At 42.9% G+C, this 19,227-nt stretch overlaps 1 protein-coding gene across 5 annotated transcripts; it reads right to left on the bottom strand.

Moving 5' to 3' along the window:
- Positions 1-265: 265 nt before the first annotated feature.
- Positions 266-16,242, bottom strand: gpc2 (glypican 2). Of its 5 annotated transcripts, none has more exons than XM_059346185.1 (12): positions 15,759-16,242; positions 13,914-14,072; positions 12,286-12,420; positions 10,149-10,324; positions 9,967-10,047; positions 8,881-9,046; positions 8,105-8,235; positions 7,096-7,242; positions 6,098-6,234; positions 4,150-4,322; positions 1,963-2,005; positions 266-1,318 (listed from the first exon to the last, which is right to left on the bottom strand). In XM_059346185.1, exons 1-12 carry the CDS (start codon positions 15,940-15,942, stop codon positions 1,087-1,089), a joined length of 1,764 nt encoding a protein of 587 aa, XP_059202168.1. In that variant the 5' UTR covers positions 15,943-16,242; the 3' UTR covers positions 266-1,086. The 5 variants fall into 5 exon arrangements, with proteins under 5 accessions (XP_059202168.1, XP_059202167.1, XP_059202170.1 ...); XM_059346184.1 differs by lacking the exon at positions 1,963-2,005 and adding an exon at positions 1,793-1,835; XM_059346187.1 differs by lacking the exon at positions 1,963-2,005 and adding an exon at positions 1,812-1,835 and having other exon boundaries at positions 266-1,334.
- Between the last annotated feature and the right edge of the window lie 2,985 nt (positions 16,243-19,227).

Here is a 19,227-nt window from a genome sequence, read left to right as displayed (position 1 = left end):
GGTAGAAAAGCACAGAATTAAAAAACATCTTCTCAACATGACCTCAAACACTTGAAACCAGAGCGAACAACAAATATAAAAACTGTCATACACACACACACACACACACACACACACACACACACACACACACACACACACACACACACACACACACACACACACACACACACACACACACACACACACACACACACACACACACACACACACACACACACGCTCCTTAACGATCTCTGGTTCAGGCTGAAAACGCAGCTTTGTGCTTCTATTGTATGATTATTAAGTGTTTTGTGATTGGTTCAGTGACAATATTTAAAAATGATTGGTTTACAAAATGTGTCAATAAATACAACTTCCTTTTTCCTTTTGACCAGAGAAAGTTAAACACTTCATCCTTCCTTCAAAAATCATAACAATAGGAACAAAGCAATATTATATTACAAATAAATTAAAAACATCAATATATTACATTAATCGATCCCTTGTCCTCAGAAATAGCCAAAATTAATTAGGTACATTCAAAATAAACCCCTTGTTTGGTTTCAAGAGTCACACTATTGACTTTACTTTTTTAATCTCCAAGCCAAAAATACGGAGGTTTAATTAAAATTAAATCTTACGACTTCCACAAGAGGAAAAATTAACCACAAGCGCAGTGAAACCAGGATCAGTTAAATTAATTAACCTAATGTCAAGAGAAAGGCAGCAAGTAAACCAGCTGCTCAGTGAATCTACACGGTTAATAACCACAGAAAGCTTCTTCTCCTCTTTCAGACTTCTACGCTCCAGCACCAAGACTCCCAACAGCTCAAATGAATGGCACTAAAATAATGGCAGTACTTATTAAGTATTGTTTGTAATCATGAATGCCTGGTAATACCTCTTTGTGGCTTGGGCAGTAGGAAAAATATTCCATTTAACCTTTTTTGTGCTGTAAACAGGTTTTTGATTATTGCTAAATTAGCCTGTTTCATGTGTTTTTTCTGCTGGTGCAACCAAATGGAATGACTTTTTCTTTTCTTCATAATGTGCTCGAGACTGCAGCATGACAGAAAACCTCCAGCTCCAGACCGCATTAACCAGCTATCTCCACATGGGGGCGCCAGCTACCACGAAAGGCAAAGACAACAAAGGAAGCAGGCAGAAGCAGAGCCGGCTGCCTGATGATTTGACTCGTCCGTGGTTGTTCTTGTTCCACTTGGAGCCGTTTCGTTCTCTGACTCGCGGCGGCTTCGCAGGGCTGGAAGACGGCGGGCGAGCCGGTTTGTTGTAGGGAGGAGAGTGAGGCCCGTAGCCGGGCCAGTCATCATTATACCTCTCAGCCTCATCTCCTCCTCCAGAACCACTGCCCTCCTCACCTGGAGGAGCACAAAACACATATATACACATAAATATATACATATATATATATATATATATACATATATATGAGAGGTATAACGATGACTGGCCCGTAGCCGGGCCAGTCATCGTTATACCTCTCAGCTTCATCTCCACCTCCAGAACCACTGCCCTCCTCACCTGGAGATACAACAAATAAAACACATATATACATAAATATATACATATATATACATATATATGAGAGGTATAACGATGACTGGCCCGTAGCCGGGCCAGTCATCGTTATACCTCTCAGCTTCATCTCCACCTCCAGAACCACTGCCCTCCTCACCTGGAGGAGCACAAAACACATATATACATAAATATATACATATATATATATATATACATATATATGAGAGGTATAACGATGACTGGCCCGTAGCTGGGCCAGTCATCGTTATACCTCTCAGCCTCATCTCCACCTCCAGAACCACTGCCCTCCTCACCTGGAGATACAACAAATAAAACACATATATACATAAATATATACATATATATACATATATATATATATATATATATATGAGAGGTATAATAATGACTGGCCCGTAGCCGGGCCAGTCATCATTATACCTCTCAGCTTCATCTCCACCTCCAGAACCACTGCCCTCCTCACCTGGAGGAGCACAAAACACATATATACATATATACATAAATATATACATATATATATATGAGAGGTATAATGATGACTGGCCCGTAGCCGGGCCAGTCATCATTATACCTCTCAGCTTCATCTCCACCTCCAGAACCACTGCCCTCCTCACCTGGAGGAGCACAAAACACATATCTATATATATATATATATATATATATATATAGATATATACACATATATATGTATATATAAATTCTAAACTATCCCTTTCAGCGTTAGAAGTGGGGTTGTGTCAGTTGTCTGTGTTAGTGATGTCCAAATGAAGCTTCATGACTTCATGTTTCTGTCCAGTTGTATTTGTTCAACCCTTTCTTGAACAGACAGCACCATCTAGTGGGCTCTGAAACTAAATAAAATGGTTCACAAAGCTTCATTTGGCCATCACTAATCAGAGTTTTACCTACAGTAAACAGTGAAGCTGATCACTGTACTTCTGTGGACGAGAGCAGGAGCAAAACTTATTGAAGTCACCCAAACAAAATCAAACATCACTAACGCTGTAAGTGTACACTATATTTAATAATATATATAATATATAACGATCACCACTTCATTACCTCGGCCTCAGACTGTTTCAGTTGAAGCGGTTATCTATTCCCTCATCAAAACCACCAGACTCCATTGACAAAAACAGTTATTTCACCTCACAGAACACAGGATTCACTGGTCTACTGTTGCCTCAATATGTTAGTTTATTAGAGTTATTGTGTACGTTTGGTGTTTTAAAGGGTTAGTTCAGCAAAGTCACACAATAACACAAACAAACTCACCTGTCAGGGCAGCGATAGACCAGCGACTCCTGTGTTTCAGGTAAAATTACTGTTTATGCCAAAGAAGTCTGGTGGTTTGATTAGAGAGAATATTTACAGTTGAAACCAAAAGTTTACATACACTTTATAAAAAGACACATATGCTTTTTTTCCTCACTGTCTGACATGAAATCAGAGAATCACTTTTCCTGTTTTAGGTCTTACTCCAAAAGAAACATAAAACATAAAACAGACAGATCATAGTTTGTAAATGCACACAGGGACAAAGACCTTAATGTTTGGAGAAATGTCCTGTGGTCCGATGAAACTGTAATCTGGCTGTTTTCTGTTTCTTCTGCAGTAATGGCTTCTTCCTGGCAGAGTTTCCTTTCAGCCCATGTCTCAGGACTCGTTTCACTGGATAATGACACTCTTACCAGCTTCAGCCAGCATCTTCACAAGGTCTTTAGCTTTTGTTCTTGGGTTGATTTGCACATTTTGGACCAAAGCTCGTTCATCTCTGGGACACAGAGCCCGTCTCCTTCCTGAGCGCTATGATGGCTGGACATTCCCATGGTGTTTATACTTTATTTATTATTATTATATTATAATTATTAGAACAGATGAATGTGGAACCTTCAGGCATCTGGAAATATCACCCAAGGATGAACCAGACTTGTGCAAGTCCACAATTCTCTTCCTGATATCTTGGTTGATTTCTTTTGACTTTCCCATGATGTTACACAAAGAAGCAGTGTGTTTCAGGTGAGCCTTAAAATACATCCACAGGTGTGTCTCTAATTAACTCTAATGTTGTCAATAAACCAATCAGAAGCTTCCAAAGACATGACAGCATCATCTGGGCTTTCCCAAACTGTTTCAAGGCATAATAATGTTAGTGTATGTAAACTTCTGACTTTGAAGAAAGTAATAAAAAATTGTCTTAAAAAAATCCTCCTCTCATTATTCTGGCATTTAACAAATAGAAATCATTTTGGTAATCCTAACGGACCTAAAACAGGAAAAGTGATTCTCTGATTTCATATCAGACAGTGAAAAAAAAAGCATATGTGTCTTTTTATATAGTGTATGTAAACTTCTGGTTTCAACTGTAAATCTAACAGCTTCAGCTCCCTGTCTGTAGTTCTGTGTGACAACAGGGTAAAGTTCTGCTGCTGCCTGTCCAGAAGAACATTAATTAGCTTCCATGCTAGTTCTCCTGGCTGCTTTTACTGGAGGTACCAACCATGTCCTGGAGGAAACACACTGACATTTAATCAGTACCTGACACAACCCCACTTCAACAAGGAGAATTAAAACTACCCCATTAGTTTTACAGAAGATATGACTGACTGTCCATGAAGTCCATGTCCTGTCCGGTCTGAGCGTGTCTCAGCTTGTTGGTCCCGACTCTCAGCTCCATGATCAGCTGTCTGGTCCTCACGTCCGGCCGGGCGATGTCCACCTCCACCTCGGGGTTGTTGATCTGGCTGACCAGCCCGTCGCCCGTCACATCGGGGAGGTACCTGAGGGAGAACCACAACACACACACCTATTCACACACACACCAATCTTTAGAAACCTCACACTGGAACACACAGAACCCAGTAAAGCCCATTAACTGGTGCTGTCTTCAACCAGCAGCAGGGAGGTGAAGCTACTGATGACACCATGCTACCACCAGCGTTGGTGCATCTTCACTGTAATGATGCTGCTCACTCTTCATTATCTCATTATATATCATATACCTTCATTATCTCTGGCTTCTTTGTATTCTGAAACAAATACATGTTACTGTGATACATAACAGCTTCTTGTTCCACACTGAAAAACTGTTGGATGGGTTGCCATAACATTTTGTACAACATTAACATATATTAACATATTATAAAACATATATATTATATATATATATATATATATATATATAATATAATATATAAATATATATATATATATATATATATATATATATATATATATATATATATATAATATAACATTGTTCCTGAGCTAAAGAGCTGCTGGCATGGCTGCAGACTCTTTGTTTTCTCTGCAGACATTTGTTGTGTTTTGTTGTTGCTGATGTTGTTTATTTGGATATTTGTTTATTTTGGCTGCTGTTTTTATGCTGTAAACTATCCACAGAACAGGCTGCACCATGTTTTCTGTAAATGACGTACTGCAATGTCTGTTTACCAATGTTTTATAATAAAAAGTGCAGATAATTCATTTGAAGAATTAATTGATTAGTTCAATCACTTCTTCCCGCTGCATAACTGTAATGTGTTGATATATGTTGTCATTAAAGATAATTATAGTGTCAATTTATTCCAGCTCATATTGGCTGTTCCGTTTCATGATTGGAGCAGCAAAGGTGAGTTTGCTTTTATATAAAACCTTCGCCACACACACACACACACACAGATACAGATACAGACACAGACACACACACACAGAGACACACACACACACACAGACACACACACACACACACACACACACAGACACACACAGTGTCAGCCTGGATACGGGGTGTGTGTGCGTCTCTGAGCATCAGCAGGGAGCTGGATGGATGTTTGTGGCTAAATTAAATAAACTCAGTCCATCTGTTGCATCCTTCCACCTCTGCTCCATCCCTCCTCCTCCTCCTCCTCCTCCTCCTCCTCCTCCTCCTCCTCCTCCTCCTCCTCTGCTCCATCCCTCCTCCTCTCTTCTCCTCTCCTCCTCCTCCTCCTCCTCCTCCTCCTCCTCCTCCTCCTCCTCCTCCTCTCCTCCTCCTCTCCTCCTCCTCCTCCTCCTCCTCCTCCTCCTCCTCCTCCATCCCTCCTCCTCTCCTCTCCTCTCCTCCTCCTCCACTCCTCCTCCTCCTCTCCTCCTCTCCTCCTCCTCCACTCCTCCTCCTCCTCTCCTCCTCCTCCTCCTCCACTCCTCCTCCTCCTCCTCCTCCTCCTCCTCCTCCTCCTCCTCCACTCCTCCTCCTCCTCTCCTCCTCCTCCTCCACTCCTCCTCCTCCTCCCCCTCCTCCCCCCCTCCTCCTCCTCCTCCTCCTCCTCTGCTCCATCACTCCTCCTCCTCCTCCTCCTCCTCCTCCTCCCCCTCCTCTCCTCCTCTCCTCCTCCTCCTCCTCCTCTCCTCCTCCTCCCCTCCTCCTCTCCTCCTCTCCTCCTCCTCTCCTCCTCCATCACTCCTCCTCCTCCCCCTCCCCCTCCTCCTCCTCCTCCTCCTCCTCCTCCTCCTCCTCCTCCTCCTCCTCTCCTCCTCTCCTCCTCCTCCATCTCCTCCTCCTCCTCCTCCTCACCTCCCCCGGGTCTGCCCGTTCCAGCAGCGGTCCTCGTTAGTGACGTCGGCGGCCATCTTGTCGTCGTTGCAGATGGTGTGTGGGAGGGACACCCAGAAGCCTCTCATGGGCCGCAGACGCTCCTTCAGCTCGGTAACCTGCCCGGAGACGAGAGGAGAGAGGAGAGAGGAGAGAGGAGCTGAGGTGAGTCAGACTGGGATCTCCTTGTTTGGCTGCAGGAAGCATATTGAAGCTGCTGACGTTGGCCAAAGTCAAGAAACTGCCATGGTGCTGGTTCTGGGTCAGTTCTTAAGCCAACGTGTCTTTTATGTTTTATAAATAGATATGAATGCTGCCATCCTCTGCTCTTGGTTTCATTTATTTTCCTTCAGCTCTGTGGTCACAGGGGTGCTGTCTGGCTGCTGCTCTCTGTATTATTAGTTTCTTAGATTTATTTTACTGTTTGTCCTCTCGGTACTTTCTGCTCAGTGATGTCCTGACTCATGCTCTGTGCAAATATCTGAGATATCCCTTAGTGCAGTTTCAATATCATATACTGGAATCACGATCAACCCAAAAATACAACCTGCACAAAACTTTGAGGACTTAAAGCTGCAAAATTCAACTTTTTTATATAAATAATTGGTCAAATGACTATGTCTAAAGTGAATGAATCCACAGATAATTATCACCCGACTGCAGTTTGACTCAGCTTTACAGATAGTTTGTGTCTTTCATCTCAGTATTTTTGTTTTCTGGCTTTAATGAACTTTAATGTTTTGCTTCCCTCTCATTGCTCTCATTAGTTTTGCTTCTCAGTGAAAAGCTCTAAAAGCAAACTCAACGCTACCAGACGAGCACTAAATAACAGACAGTAATATATAATATATCATATTTATATATAACAGGATGATAATATGTCAGCGTGGTGTTGGAGCTTGTTGCTTGTTGTCCCAGTAATGTAAGTTTGTACTGCTTTAAAACCACTTCAGTAAAACATTAATGGAGGTTTCTCTCACCAGTCGGTCCAGGTTGGTGCCTGCAGCAGTGGTGGGCTTCTCCTCGGGGCTGTAGGTGCGGAAAGGCCTCCTGCTGCCTCCCGACTCTTTAGGGGAGCGCTTGGAGCGTCCTGGAGCTGGTCTGGGGCTCCCGCAGCCCTGGAACACCTGAGGGAAACCACAGAAACACACACACAAACAACAGCTGTTCAACCAGCATCATCTTTTAGAGGGTTTCCCTTTTAAAACCACAACATTTATAAAGCAAAGCTTCTAACAGAAGAACTGAAGGGGAAAATGAAGGTGTGAGGCTTTTTTCAAAAGGAAGAATCTTCTAGTGTCTGAAAATGTGCCAGCTCAGAAATGCAAGGTTCTGGGTGGTTTAAGCTAACCAAACCATAATAAAGCAAGACGAGCAGTGTCTGAAGTGAAAGGCAGCAAACACAAAGCAGAGCTGTAAAGAAAGAACTGGCTGTTCTTAAAGCTGCAGCGTTGTCTTTCTAACGGTGAAGTGGGCGTCTCTCTGGTGGGTTAGCTGCTGCAGCGTCTGCCATCTTTTAATCATCTCTGTGTATGATTCTATAATATAAGTCATTTTCACTGCATGCCGTCTCATTAAGAAGATTAGAATGAAAACAATGATCAAGATTGCAGCTCTGACTTGTAGCAGTTATTTCTTAAAGATGTTAAATGATCTTCATGCTCTTACAAAAGTTCAATAAATACAACCCTGATTATAAAAAAAATTGGGACACTGTGTTAAACTTAAATAAAAACAGAATGCATTAAATTCAGAATGAGCGTTTATATTTCTAAAAAACAAAAGTTCATCTGTTTGTACATTAAGTATTATGTCTTTGTACTGTATTCTATTGAAAGTACCTTCAAAATTATCACTTTTTTAAAGTGTACCTACTATTTTTAGGATCAGGCTGTACTAGAAAAACAGCTCGTCTGCAAAATCCTACCAAAGCGATTGAAAAAAATTCAGTTTTATTTCCCCCAACATCAGCTTGCCCCCTCTTCTTGCCTTAGTGGAGATGCTGACGCTGTTTTCCTGCATGTGCATGATCGCCTCGGACACTTTCACAGAGATAGAGTCGGCTGCCAGCTCCATGTTGAACGGCCCCTCCAGCTTCTCTGAGACCTGGTACAGAGCGTCTGATAGAGGAGACACAGGAACAGAGATGGCAAGGTGATAAAGTGTGCTATGACTACATGCACCCAAGTGCTCTTTTTCTGGTGTTAAACGCAAAGATAAACCTCCAGGTTGCTGGATATTCCCTGATAAGCATCAGGACAACGGTTTCCTGTGTCTGGAATCTCTCACCGGCTGAAAAGATTTTATTTACATCTCCGTATGAGGTCACAAGGACTGGGAGATTAGGAAGCAAGCCAAGAAGAGAAGTGTGGATAAAAAATGTACATGAGGGTAAAATGGCAGTACACATGGAACGAGTGATGAAAGGTGAGAGGAAGCACTGCACATGAAAAGGAGGAAAGGAAGGACATATGGGTTTGATGAAAGTGAAAGGAAACATAGGAAGACAGAGAGGCATGAATGATTAATGAGGAGGAATTCATTAGGGGAAAGGAAGTGTAAGTAAATGAGTGATGGAGAGCAATAAAAGGAGTCTAATTTTAGGTATGCTCGATCTAATAATGATAATAATTCAAAAGGCTTTTAAAGTCATTTGGGCTGTGATACTTTTTTCATAAGGCTGTAATATCGTTGAAACTGAAGATCTTGTGGCTCTGTGATGTCATGAGCCACTCTCACTGTTAGTCCCGCCCCTCCTCACCCACCAATGAAATTGTTCCATTCGGTGTCCAGGTCGCCCTGATTGGCTAAGCAGCCCTTCATCACGTTGAGGCAGAGGGCGTGGCAGGGCCGCAGGGCGGGCACGCCGCGACACAGCGGGCAGTACGACTGACGCATCAGCCCGCGCACACACTCCGAGTCCGCCGTCAGCTGGAACACACAGGACAAGACTTAGAACAACACAGTTAACATACAACTATAAGGCTGCACAAGAGAACAGGATAAACAAGTATAAAAGAAGTGGAAGTGACCACACCAACCTGAGGACCAAAAGCATTTCCTGCTTTATCGTCTATTTTACTCTAAGTTGGACCACGTTTACAAAATGAACATCATGCTGCACTGAAGAAGACTTAAAACTAACAATTGAGACCATAAGGAACATGTTTCCTGAGTTAATAAATCAAGTTAGAAGTAGGGTAATTTTCTCATAGACTTCTATACAAACTGCCAGTGTAGCTGCCCCCTGCTGATCATAATAAAGAATGCAGCTCTGAGGCACTTTTCCATTGGCTTCACTTTTTAGACGAAAAATGTCCTCTTTGTTGGCAGCTACACTGTTGGAGAAAACAAGCATCATCTCATTTTCACAAATGAGTAATTTATTGATACTAAAAGGTCAAACAAAACAACTGTAGAACTGAAATCATTAGTTCATCATCAAAAACTGTTTAGATAATCAAATAATAGCAAGTCGTGTGTTGATCAGATACAATCTGAATATAGCATCTTCTCCTCTGGGAAATTATAATGAGCATTTTCATTACTTTCTCCCATTTCATAGACAAAACAATTAATCAAAAACAGAATTGGCAGATAAATCTGTAAGGAAAAGAATTGTTAGTTTCAGCACTAGATAAATGATAGAATAATCCAGGTTTTGCTAAATGGTTATTGCAGATAATGGACTCTGTCTCATTTGAGCTGTACGTTCTAATTTTAATATTTAATTTTGGCTTTTATGAGTCACAGGTTTTAAAGTTCTCTCCTACTTTGTTTTGGGGCCATATAGACAAAGATACTGATCATTAGGAAGGAAAATGTATATTTTCAAGGCCACATTTGCTCACCTTTGTTGCTTTGTTAACAATATCCCGGCCGGTGGCCAGGCCCTGGGACAGAGCTCTGGCTGCGATGAAAGCCCTGGACACCTGAACGCCAACAAGAAACCAGAATGAGTTATTCTGGATCAAAGCCGTCTGGATCAGCCATATTCATATATATATTCATATTATATCATACGGACACGTACTTGTACTCGCAGCCTGCGGGGAACGTCCCCGAACGGCTGCAGCTGCTCAGCGTGTTTGCTGACACACTCCAGGTAGTCCTCGCTGAACTGGTACTGGGGGTTCACCAGCGAGAAGACCCGCTCCACCAGCCGGGACCAGAAGTCTGAGAGGACCTCGGACAGACTGACGCTGCCCCCTGTGGACACGAGAGGAACTGTCAGCACGCGCCTGTAATCTGGCAAAGATCATGTTCCTGTAGGGATTTCTGGAATAACACCATTTATTATTGTATTTCAGCACAGTGAATGTTGTTTCAGAGGTGAAAAACTGAGCTTTTAATTTAAAACACCAAACACACTGTGAGTTAGTGCTCCAACTTTCTGACTGCAGAGACAAGAAAGAAAGAAAACACAGATAACTCTGTACTGGCTTTTGTTTTACACTTTAATTGCTGACTACAAGCTGTTTGGAGAACATTATACAGTAAATACACATATATTTGTAACTTCTCATCATGCATACATTCATATATCCCTGATTACATAAAACTGATTACTTATCATTTTTGCAGTTATTGTCTACATCAAATAGTTTTTATTTTAACTTGTATTTTATATATGTTGTATTTTGTCCTGGCATTTTAACGGCTGTTCTGCTTTATGCCTTCGTTTGAGTCTGTTTTTTTACTTGCATGTTCTTTTTATACATATGTAAATGAGCATTGTGGAGGAAGCCTGAAATCTTTTTATTGCCAACAAATGCTTCTCTTGCACTGTAATTGTACACACGACAATAAAGAAATTGATGAAAGTTAACTTGGGAATCGGTGTAGATAAAGTTAAGGGGACTAACCCCTGACAGACCAGTTAGTTCAGTAAAATCTCTCTTTGTCTTTAAAAAGTATTTGTACTTTGTGCATAGTAGTACATCATAGTAGTACATCTGTCCTCTCTGTAATCTGCCACAGGATATTGTAATTAAACAGTGAAAATATAGCAACATTTTTTTTAAACTGACAACATAAAAGCCACAGGAAGTGACTAACACATGCCTTCACTGTTTATTAAACACTGTTTTCCCTCTTTAACTTCTTCCTTTAAACTCATCTGGGTGCTTGTCATTGTCTGTGCATTATTCATCTGGCAGACAGAACATGTGACTCTCCAATCTGTAGTCTCAGATTAGCCATACATGCTGTTTGGCAGACAGACAGGCTGAGTAAGCATCAACAGCCTGCAGACAGACTCGCCAGCGAGCGGCTGTTGTGCCAAAACGGAGCGATCCGGAACAGAAATAGAAACAGTCATCCGTGGGATTCCAATTCTCTCTCTATTTTTTCTCCAATTTTTCTTTTTCTATTTCAATTCTCCTCAAAAGACAATGCTGCCTGTTTTCTGCTGCCCTGGATGTTCCACTACAGGGATGTGGAGCATAAAGCACCGCAGCTCTTTACCAAACTACTTTAAGATATTTTCCAAGAAAAAACAAACATATTTTTGAAAGACTTCTCTGCATTCATTCATCTCTCAGTGTGGTAATAGAGGCCAATTTAAACTGATAAATTAAGATAGCTTTCCTGAATCATTTGTCTCCTTAAATGTGCTTCATGTAAATACAGATGGTTTCAGGTAACTTTTTTTGGCAGTGTTAAATACATTTTTTAGGATACTTTTTGGGCATTTTGTGTTGCTTAAAAGTTCAGAGTTATAGAAAGGAAACATGCAGAGAAATTCAACCCAAGTAACAAACTGCACAAATTGTTTATTCTTATGTGAAATATTTCTATTGTTGTTATACATGTAATATATCATTATAAAGCTCTCTCTGTGCATGGTCAAATGAGAACAATATGAAGCTAGTTATAAGAGCTTTTGCAGAGCAATCCCTATAACCCTATTGAAGTATTGGAAGTCAAAACTCAAATTCTGTTGGATAGATTATAATCTAAGCTTTAAATGATATGACTCCATGATACTAACCCTGTTTTTATTGGCTCTATATATAAAATGATAACGTTGGACATAGAAAGCTGCCATTGCTGCAGTGTTGCTCCACAGCGTCAGGTCCATAATAAGGGTTAGGGTTAGGAGTTATAAGGCCCAATGCACCATCTGGATACATAGATGGAGGTGAGGTGGATAAGCTGATGAAACTAACCAGAATAATATCTGCGCAGCTCCACAAACAGCTCCTGGAAGACGTGTGCGTTCTGCGTGAAGAGCCGGCCGTAGGTCTTGGTGAACATCTGGTTCATGGACTTCTCTGACAAGTCTATCAGCTCTCTGAAGAACTCTGCAGACAGACAGGAAACCAGAGAGGAGATATTAATCTGTCGCCCACCTCATTCACGTCTTCTGTCTCAGCCAGGTTTCTACAGGCTCGTAGGCGCTCGGTTACCCCCCCTCCAGGACTAACAGCTCATCGGGCAGTTACATCAGATCCTACACGCTGGTAAATGAGTGTAACAACGTGTACTCTATTTAGGACTCATAGGCACTCTCCCACTCCTTCAGCATCTTTAAATGATTCATCACGGACATTATATAAAAGGATGAGGAGGAAAAAAAGGTGATGGCAGTCCACTGCAGGTAGGAGGAGAAAGTGTAAATTCAGCTCTGTGCTGCTACAATCCTGCAGCCATACATGCAGAATCTGAGACAACGTGGGCTGAAATCTCTGAAACACAGTCACTAAAGCTGTCTGGTAGGTTTCCCCACAGTTACCATTGTTTAAAGGGACATTCCACTGGTTTTACACAACAAGTTCTGCTAACAGACCGTGGTTTTATCTGTGAAAACTGATTTATTATGTCTCCTGTGGCTCTGAAGGGAGTGAGGAAAGTCTGAGAAAATTACCCTGATGATGTCATTGTGAGGTCACAACGGTGACCTCATTTGCTGACTAAACTGGACGTTTAGTATAAAAAACATGCAACAAGCCCAACAACCCATATGACCACATAGATCAGTCGTCCCTTCCTTCTGTTACCACTACCTCATAACTAAACATTATAAACACATGGTTCATGTTGTAAAACGGGTTTATATCTATACCTATATCTGATACAGCAACTATTATAGTACATTTATGGAATGAAAAGGGACCTTTGCTATGTGGATTTTAAACCAATATGACTATGCAAAGATAACCTGAAGGCTGCACTCTTAAACAGAGAACATTAAGAATATTTAATATCATTATACAAGATTAAAAAATATATGATAAATACAGCTCGAGTCATAATCACTACGACTACTAGAGGTTATCGCCTAACATTAAATGTCTTTATATATATATATCGTTATAGGAAACCTCAATTAAAGCCGCTACAGAGCGGCATTATGGGAAACTGGAGGTTAACCCATACTCAGGACTAACTTTCAGCATTTCTCCACTTGTGCTGCTTCTATTGTGACCATTCTATATATATATATATATATATATATATAGTCCCATCTTAATAAAGTTTACTTCTTAAACCGCTGGAGTTCCTCTTTAATTTCAGCAGGTCTTGTGTGTTGATTAAACATAAATAAGAAGCGTGCTAGGATCTCTGCAATATGCAAGACTGCTGCACTTTTAAGCTTCCAAAGTCAGTTTTGTGGCTCAGATATCAGATATCTAACCATCTGAGAGGAGCAGTCACAGGGCCTAAATCAGTTTTAATCACTCATGGCCGGTAACTCAGCAGATAGTCAGGGTGAGAAGAGGAGAAGCCTTCAGATATCCCTCCAACAAGGAGGATCATGTTCCCATTAACAGGATCCTCCAAGTCGACCTCTCACCATCAAACCTGCGATGTCTCTGTGTAAAAGTAGTCAGAAGGAACTGGCTGTTCTCCTCCACGGCTTTGAGGAAGTCCCTCTCGCTCTGCAGGGCCAGAGTCTCCTCCATCTGGCTGGAGCAGCAGGTGTAGTCCTGAGGACAGAGCCGCAGGTGCTCGCCTAGAACAGATAGAACGGTAGCAAGGTTAGTCTGGAAATCTATGTGGGGAATTAGGTTATTTTAGTTCAAATGTTTTTAATCCTGTTTTTGTGCTGCACTTTGTGCTGCTTTTCTAGCTAAATGTCTCATATAGCGAGATGTATTATTACCTGAACAAAAAAACAAAGGCATATTCTCATTTTCTCTCTTTTATCAGGTCTTAGCAGATGTTTTTAGGGGGAAAGTCAATTCCTCCACTCATCAGTCTGTTCACTTACTGTGGGGAAATCGTATCAAAGATAAGGCTGTGATAGAAAATTGTAATTTCCCTGCATGAATTATTCAGCTTCAATCTGTCTTTCTTTGTCAGCTCAGGTTGGGTCTTTGATATGTCAGAGGTAATGATATGCAAACGATAACCAGGAGAGAGAGAAAGAAAGAAACAGCACTCTGATTGGCAGAAAGGTTTGAATTCTTTGTTTCTGTAATTTCACATTTAACATGAATATGATGCTGTTAATACAGAGGAAAGTCTGATAACTCCACCCTCCGCTGGTGTTCCCCTCCGCCTCTTTTGTTCTCTGTGTCTCACTATCAGCCCTCTCTCATCCCTCTATTTCCATTTCTAAACTGCCTCTCTTCATCCTTCGCTCTCCCGGCCATCTGCTCCCCCGGCCCACGGGACCCAGAGCCAAGACAGGCAGTGGTAGCCCCACACACACACACACACACACACACACACACACACACACACACACACACACACACAAGACCAAATCAATCGATATTGCAGTTATCTCGGTGACTCACACACGCAGAGAGCTAAATTGCCACAAAATAAACCCTCACACAGTGGAGATCTACATTTTTTTCTGTTTTAGTGAAGCTCAAGGTCTGTGAGAGAAACACACACACACACACACACACACACACACACACACACACTCATTCTCTGGCTGATTTAAATGCAGAGCTGAACCTCCTGAAGTAGACTACATCTCCAGACCCTCCACTGCTCCATCATTAGCCCCCTCACTCACATGTCCACCTACTTCCTTCTCTCTCCTCTCACTAAAACTTCAGATTATCAGAAATCCAACTCTTTCTAATGACCGTGATGTTTTCATTTGGCAGATGAGATTATCAGCAGTGAGCAGAGCCTCTGGGTCTCTGCAGGATTTAACAGGGGGCCAGTAGGCAAAGACTAATTAGGGGCGAGGTTCTTTGTTGCACCGGTGTTGGCAATTTGCTCATCCCCTTAATCATCCTATTTAAACAGCACCGGAGGGAGGAGGGGGCGGTGTAATTTGTTTTAAACCACCCTGTATTGTTTCTCCTGAGGACAAACTCTCCATGATATTCATGCATTATTTCTCTGGTGGTTTAATAGTGAGTTTGGTGCCACCTTTCACTTTTAGATATCACTTTTATATCGTGTCTTGCAGTGTTTATGGTATTTAAATGTATTTTTCTGCCTATAATAAATAATTTGTGGTGCTGGGCAGCGAGTTTAGTGACCTTAATGTGCATAATGGTATTTTATCCCAAACTGGAGCACGCTGACGCACATTTCTGCTGCGGCAGGTGTCTTAAATTTTATTATAGGCTTGAAAAAAACACTTACTTTCTATTATAAAGATGGGGCTGTTCTAAATGAGTCCCCCAGAACTATTTAATTGTATATTTTATCCCGTTTGCAGACTTACCGGAGATCTGAGTCTGCGGGGCGGTGCTGGTGCTGTAGCCCTTCTCCGCGTACACCTGCCGGGTGTCGGCGCAGCTCCTCCCGGCAGCAGCCACCGGGCTCCGGGTCCCGCACAGCCCGCAGACCCCGCAGAGCAGCACCAGCAGCGGGTACCTGGGGGAGGAGAGCCGGGGATCCATCCTCATGGCAGGACTCAGAGAACAGACAGCAGGAGGGTGGGTATGAAGCCAGACGGTGCAGCACCTTTATGAATGATTGAACGGATCGGTGGCCGGTTTAGACGCACGCCAAAGTAAAAGCAGCATCCCAGAGCGTCAGTCCTGGAAATGAGTCATAGTTCCCCCGATAAAAGCAACGACCAGATGCATCCGGCTGGTTTATATCTCATATGTCTCCACCGACCGGGTCCCGTTAATGTTCCTGCAGGGAGACCCGCTGCTGGATGTGGAGCAGTCTGAATGGGGCTCTCCGCCCTCCAGCTCCATCTAACAACAAACTCTGTCAAGCCTGCACATGTTAGCAGGAGAACACCGGAAACGTGACTGATTTCAAAATAAAAGCAAGGGAAAGTTTGTTTTTTTACAGCAGGGCAAAAAATCGCATTATGACAACATGTAAGGGGAGTAAACCAACACAAATAGCATATATAAAAAGTGTTTAAGGAGTAAAATACAATGACATATATAAAGCTGGTGAAATTGATACACACACACACACACACACACATACATATATATATATCCTAACAACAGACCTATATGTTCTAAAATCATGTTATAGTTAGTTTGCATTTTAGTAGAATATAATTCATGGCTCAGGACAGACATTTCCACCTGGATGTATTATAGTATAGTATATAGTTACTGTGTGTTCATGACTGTGTAGTAAATGTGAGCCCAGTCAGGTCAGACTGGGATACGGTCGGTCTGGTCTGGTCTGGTCTGGTCTGGTCCAAAGATCTGCAGCACCACTGGCTGTGAACAGGGCCAGGAAGCTGAAGTTGAGATATTGAATATTTCCGCTGGATAATTGACTTTGTGGGAAAGGTTAATATGGGTCCTGAAACACTTATTTTCTTACTTTTTCATTGACGTATCAGATGATTTGTCTCTGTTAAATGTGCTGCACCAGACTGAAAGAGACAAAGGATGTATTATTCTACTGCTGAAGAAGTAATTATAGCTGGTACAGTGTGTGGTCTGCATTGGAAGCGTTTCTGCTGTGGTTCCAGTTTGTCACTGATGATACCTGCCAACCTACAACAAAGCACTTTCAGCTCAAACTGATTGTCTATAAAGATATTCTGGACTAATATCAGAATGGGGGTTTAACTCTATGGAGTCTTTGGCTATTTTGTCCATTTTTTAATCCTTTTCATGTTGTTTTGTGTCTTTTTTGTCATTTTATGTCTGTTGTGTCTTTTTTAGTTTTGTGTCTTTTTTTAGTCGTTTTGTGTGTTTTTTGTCATTTTGTGTCTTCTGTGTTTTTTGGTCATTCTGTCTTCTTTTTTGGTAATTTTGTGTCTTTTTTAGTCATTTTGTGTCTTTTTTTGGTCATTTTGTGTTTCTTTTTAGTCATTTTGTGTCTTTTTTTTGGTCATTTTGTGACTTTTTTAGTCTTTTAGTCCAACATAAAATGTGATTTTGAATCTTTTTTTTACTTTCAAAACACTATCATGCTCAATAAAGAATTGTAAATGTCCCAACAACAAAGGTGTCAAATCTACCATATAAGAGGGCTCCATCCAGTTCTATCATTTGATACTAAATCTATTTGAGCTTGTCTCCAGTTTTACTTGGTATATCATCATCAAACTGAAACTGGCCTCATGGAGTTTACAGCCAGAACTTTAGAGGTAAATGTACAGTAGGGCTCCACGCTGCTTTGTTTTATACTCTGATGTGAAGAAGTCTGGATTATTTGGAGCTTTTGGAGACTCCAGAAGGTTAATGTGATATGTTTTTTGTCGTTTTCGCTTAAATAAATATATTGTTAATTTAGGGCGATTGGTGTTTTACTTTTAAGGTCCAGACCAGAAGTCGCGTGTTTCACCCCAGCTGGTTGACGGTCAGAGCCCGTCAGACAGAACAATGGACCGGGAGGGGGAGCAGGCGGAGCAGGCGGAGCAGCCTGCGGTGCGGGGCGGCCGGCAGCTGGGACACCCACCCCGGGGTCCTACACACTGGACAGACAGACAGGCAGACAGACAGACAGGCAGACAGACAGACAGACACCCACCCCAGGGTCCTAAACACTGGACAGACAGGCAGACAGACAGGCAGACAGGCAGATAGACAAGACACCCACCCCAGGGTCCTAAACACTGGACAGACAGGCAGACAGGCAGACAGACAGGCAGACAGACAGACAGACACCCCAGGGTCCTAAACACTGGACAGACAGGCAGACAGACAGGCAGACAGACAGACAGACACCCACCCCGGGGTCCTAAACACTGGACAGACAGGCAGACAGACAGGCAGACAGACAGACAGACACCCACCCCGGGGTCCTAAACACTGGACAGACAGACAGGCAGGCAGACAGACAGGCAGACACCCACCCCAGGGTCCTAAACACTGGACAGACAGGCAGACAGGCAGACAGACAGGCAGACAGACAGACAGACACCCCAGGGTCCTAAACACTGGACAGACAGGCAGACAGACAGACAGACAGGCAGACACCCACCCCGGGGTCCTAAACACTGGACAGACAGGCAGACAGGCAGACAGACAGGCAGACAGACAGACAGACACCCCAGGGTCCTAAACACTGGACAGACAGGCAGACAGACAGACAGACAGGCAGACACCCACCCCAGGGTCCTAAACACTGGACAGACAGGCAGACAGACAGGCAGACAGACAGACAGACACCCACCCCGGGGTCCTAAACACTGGACAGACAGGCAGACAGACAGGCAGACAGACAGACAGACACCCACCCCGGGGTCCTAAACACTGGACAGACAGACAGGCAGGCAGACAGACAGGCAGACACCCATCCCAGGGTCCTAAACACTGGACAGACAGGCAGACAGGCAGACAGACAGACAGGCAGACAGACAGGCAGATAGACAGACACCCACCCCAGGGTCCTACACACTGGACAGACAGGCAGACAGACAGACAGGCAGGCAGATAGACAGACAGGCAGACAGACAGACAGACACCCACCCCGGGGTCCTAAACACTGGACAGACAGGCAGACAGACAGGCAGGCAGACAGGCAGACAGACAGACAGACAGGCAGACAGGCAGATAGACAAGACACCCACCCCAGGGTCCTAAACACTGGACAGACAGACAGACAGACAGACAGACAGACAGGCAGATAGGCAGACACCCACCCCAGGGTCCTAAACACTGGACAGACAGGCAGACAGACAGACAGACAGGCAGATAGGCAGACACCCACCCCAGGGTCCTAAACACTGGACAGACAGGCAGACAGACAGACAGACACCC

This window comes from Centropristis striata, chromosome 12, assembly GCF_030273125.1.
Source record: "Centropristis striata isolate RG_2023a ecotype Rhode Island chromosome 12, C.striata_1.0, whole genome shotgun sequence".
NCBI lineage: Eukaryota > Metazoa > Chordata > Actinopteri > Perciformes > Serranidae > Centropristis > Centropristis striata.
Note: the sequence above shows the minus strand (reverse complement) of the source record. Positions and strands in the feature narration are given on the sequence as shown.